This window comes from Nicotiana tomentosiformis, chromosome 3 (assembly GCF_000390325.3).
Source record: "Nicotiana tomentosiformis chromosome 3, ASM39032v3, whole genome shotgun sequence".
NCBI lineage: Eukaryota > Viridiplantae > Streptophyta > Magnoliopsida > Solanales > Solanaceae > Nicotiana > Nicotiana tomentosiformis.
The window spans coordinates 9,428,554-9,430,610 of record NC_090814.1 but is presented as its reverse complement, the minus strand read 5'-3'; the positions used below and the strand labels follow the sequence as shown (position 1 = coordinate 9,430,610).

At 44.8% G+C, this 2,057-nt stretch overlaps 1 protein-coding gene across 1 annotated transcript; it reads left to right on the top strand.

The window, feature by feature from the left end:
* Positions 1-311: 311 nt before the first annotated feature.
* On the top strand, positions 312-974 carry LOC138907341 (KNR4/SMI1 homolog). Its single transcript, XM_070197939.1, has one exon. The coding sequence runs from the start codon at positions 312-314 to the stop codon at positions 972-974; it is 663 nt and encodes a 220-aa protein (XP_070054040.1).
* The last annotated feature ends 1,083 nt before the right edge of the window (positions 975-2,057 follow it).

Sequence of the window (2,057 nt, the reverse complement as noted above, 5' to 3'; positions counted from 1 at the left end):
GGCCTCAGTGATTTAGAAGTCTCGAGAAAGGACTCGGGTGAGGCATCGGGCCTTTTTAACGAAGTGCAACGAGCTCTGAATCGGGTAAGCCTTAATTCTCTTGGTTAGTATTATCACTGTGTTTGTTTTCCTCTTCTAACTTTTTTTCTTTCTGTGTAGGCCTCAGCGCTTCATCAGGAAGCATGTTCTCGGTCCCGAGCTTAGCTTAGTCGGTACGAGGCCGACCTCCGAAGGCTCACAGAAGATAGAAATGCCCTCAGACTTCGTTGTGAGCAAAGAGAAGAGGAGATCAAGGACCTCCGAGCCGAGTAATGACAATCTTAAAAACTCATGGACTCGATTCAGAATTGGGGTCTAATATTTCGGTCTCACAGCTACAGCAGAAGCTCGAGATGATCGGGCAACTTCGTGAGGAGGTTGATATAATGAAGGCGGAGACCTTGGGGTGGAAAGAAAGTATGGATCGCCTTGCTGCAGAGAAAGAGGTTGTTCGAGCCCAATTATCATCGGCCGAAAGTCAACTTCAAGGCATGAAGGAGAGGAGCTCTGTTCAAGCAAGAAAAATAGAGCATCTTGAAGATCGGTTGACTTCCAAACTTGCCAAGGACAAATCTGAAGCTGAAAAAGCAAAGGCCGAGGCAGATGCATTCGTGGTTGTCTATCGGGCCGATGCCGAAGCTGCTCAAGTACAAGCGAGAAAGGCAGCTGAGACCGCTCAAACTCGAGCATACTGGATTGCTGAACTATCCAAATGCCAATCTCGGAGGGAGACCCTCGAGGAAATCCATGCTCGAGGTTTCGATCTCGCCGAAGAAATAAAAAAGGCTAAAGAACTTGAAGCTGAAGCTGGAGCCCTGGCTTCTGATGATGATGATGATGATGATGATGATGATGATGATAGCAAGAGCGGATCTAAGAGCGGGGAAGAGCTCAATGGAGAAGAGGTTGCTCCCGGAGATAATCAGGAACCTTAGGGTTTTTTGTTTTTGATCTTTTTTGTGTAGGGTCCCGATCGAACCTTGTAAATACTCATATATATGAAGATCTTTTCTTTTCCCGATTTGTCTTTGTTTCATATTCTGCCTTGTGAAAACTTTGTTTCATTCATGTCTTATGAAAACTTTGTTTCGGTCATGCCTATAGGCAATTTGATCGAAGCCGGATCTCGAAGTCTTTATAACTGAGTGAGTGATTGCTCGAACTTGAAGTAACGTAGCCCGTGGGCTTTTTAATAGTCAAGTGAGTGATTGCTCGAACTCAAAATAAGATTAGCCTTTAATCTTAATGGTCGACTGATTGCTTGCTCAAACTCGAAGTAATGTAGCCCATAGGCTTAGTAGTCGAGTGAGTGATTGCTCGAACTCGAAGTAATGTAGCCCTTAGGCTTAGTAGTCGAGTGAGTGATTGCTCGAACTCGAAATGACGTAGCCCTTAGGCTTAATGGTCGAGTGAGTGATTTCTCGAACTCGAAATAATATTATCCCTTAGGCTTAGTAGTCGAGTGAGTGATTGCTCGAACTCGAAATGACGTAGCCCTTAGGCTTAGTAGTCGAGTGAGTGATTGCTTGAACTCGAAATGACGTAGCCCTTAGGCTTAGTAGTCGAGTGAGTGATTGCTCGAACTCGAAATAATGTAGCCCGTAGGCTTAGTAGTCGAGTGAGTGATTGCTCGAACTCGAAATGACGTAGCCCTTAGGCTTAATGGTCGAGTGAGTGCTTGCTCGAACTCGAAATAAGATTAGCCCTTAGGCTTAGTAGTCGAGTGACTGATTGCTTGAACTTGAAATGACGTAGCCCAGGCTTTTAATAGTCGAGTGAGTGATTGCTCGAACTCGAAATAAGATTAGCCTTTAGGCTTAGTAGTCGAGTGAGTGATTACTTGAACTCGAAATGACATAGCCCTTAGGCTTAATGGTCGAGTGAGTGCTTGCTCGAACTCGAAATAATGTAGCCCGTAGGCTTTATGGATCTTGATTTCTTCGGTATTTTAATTGGCAGTCCCCAATTTATGGGGTAAGTTTTTCAAACTCCTTCGATCGTGATCGGCCCTTAAACCT

What these genes read in the sequence shown, in the direction of transcription:
- LOC138907341 (XM_070197939.1), top strand. Translation starts at nt 312, where the DNA reads ATGACAATCTTAAAAACTCATGGACTCGATTCAGAATTGGGGTCTAAT.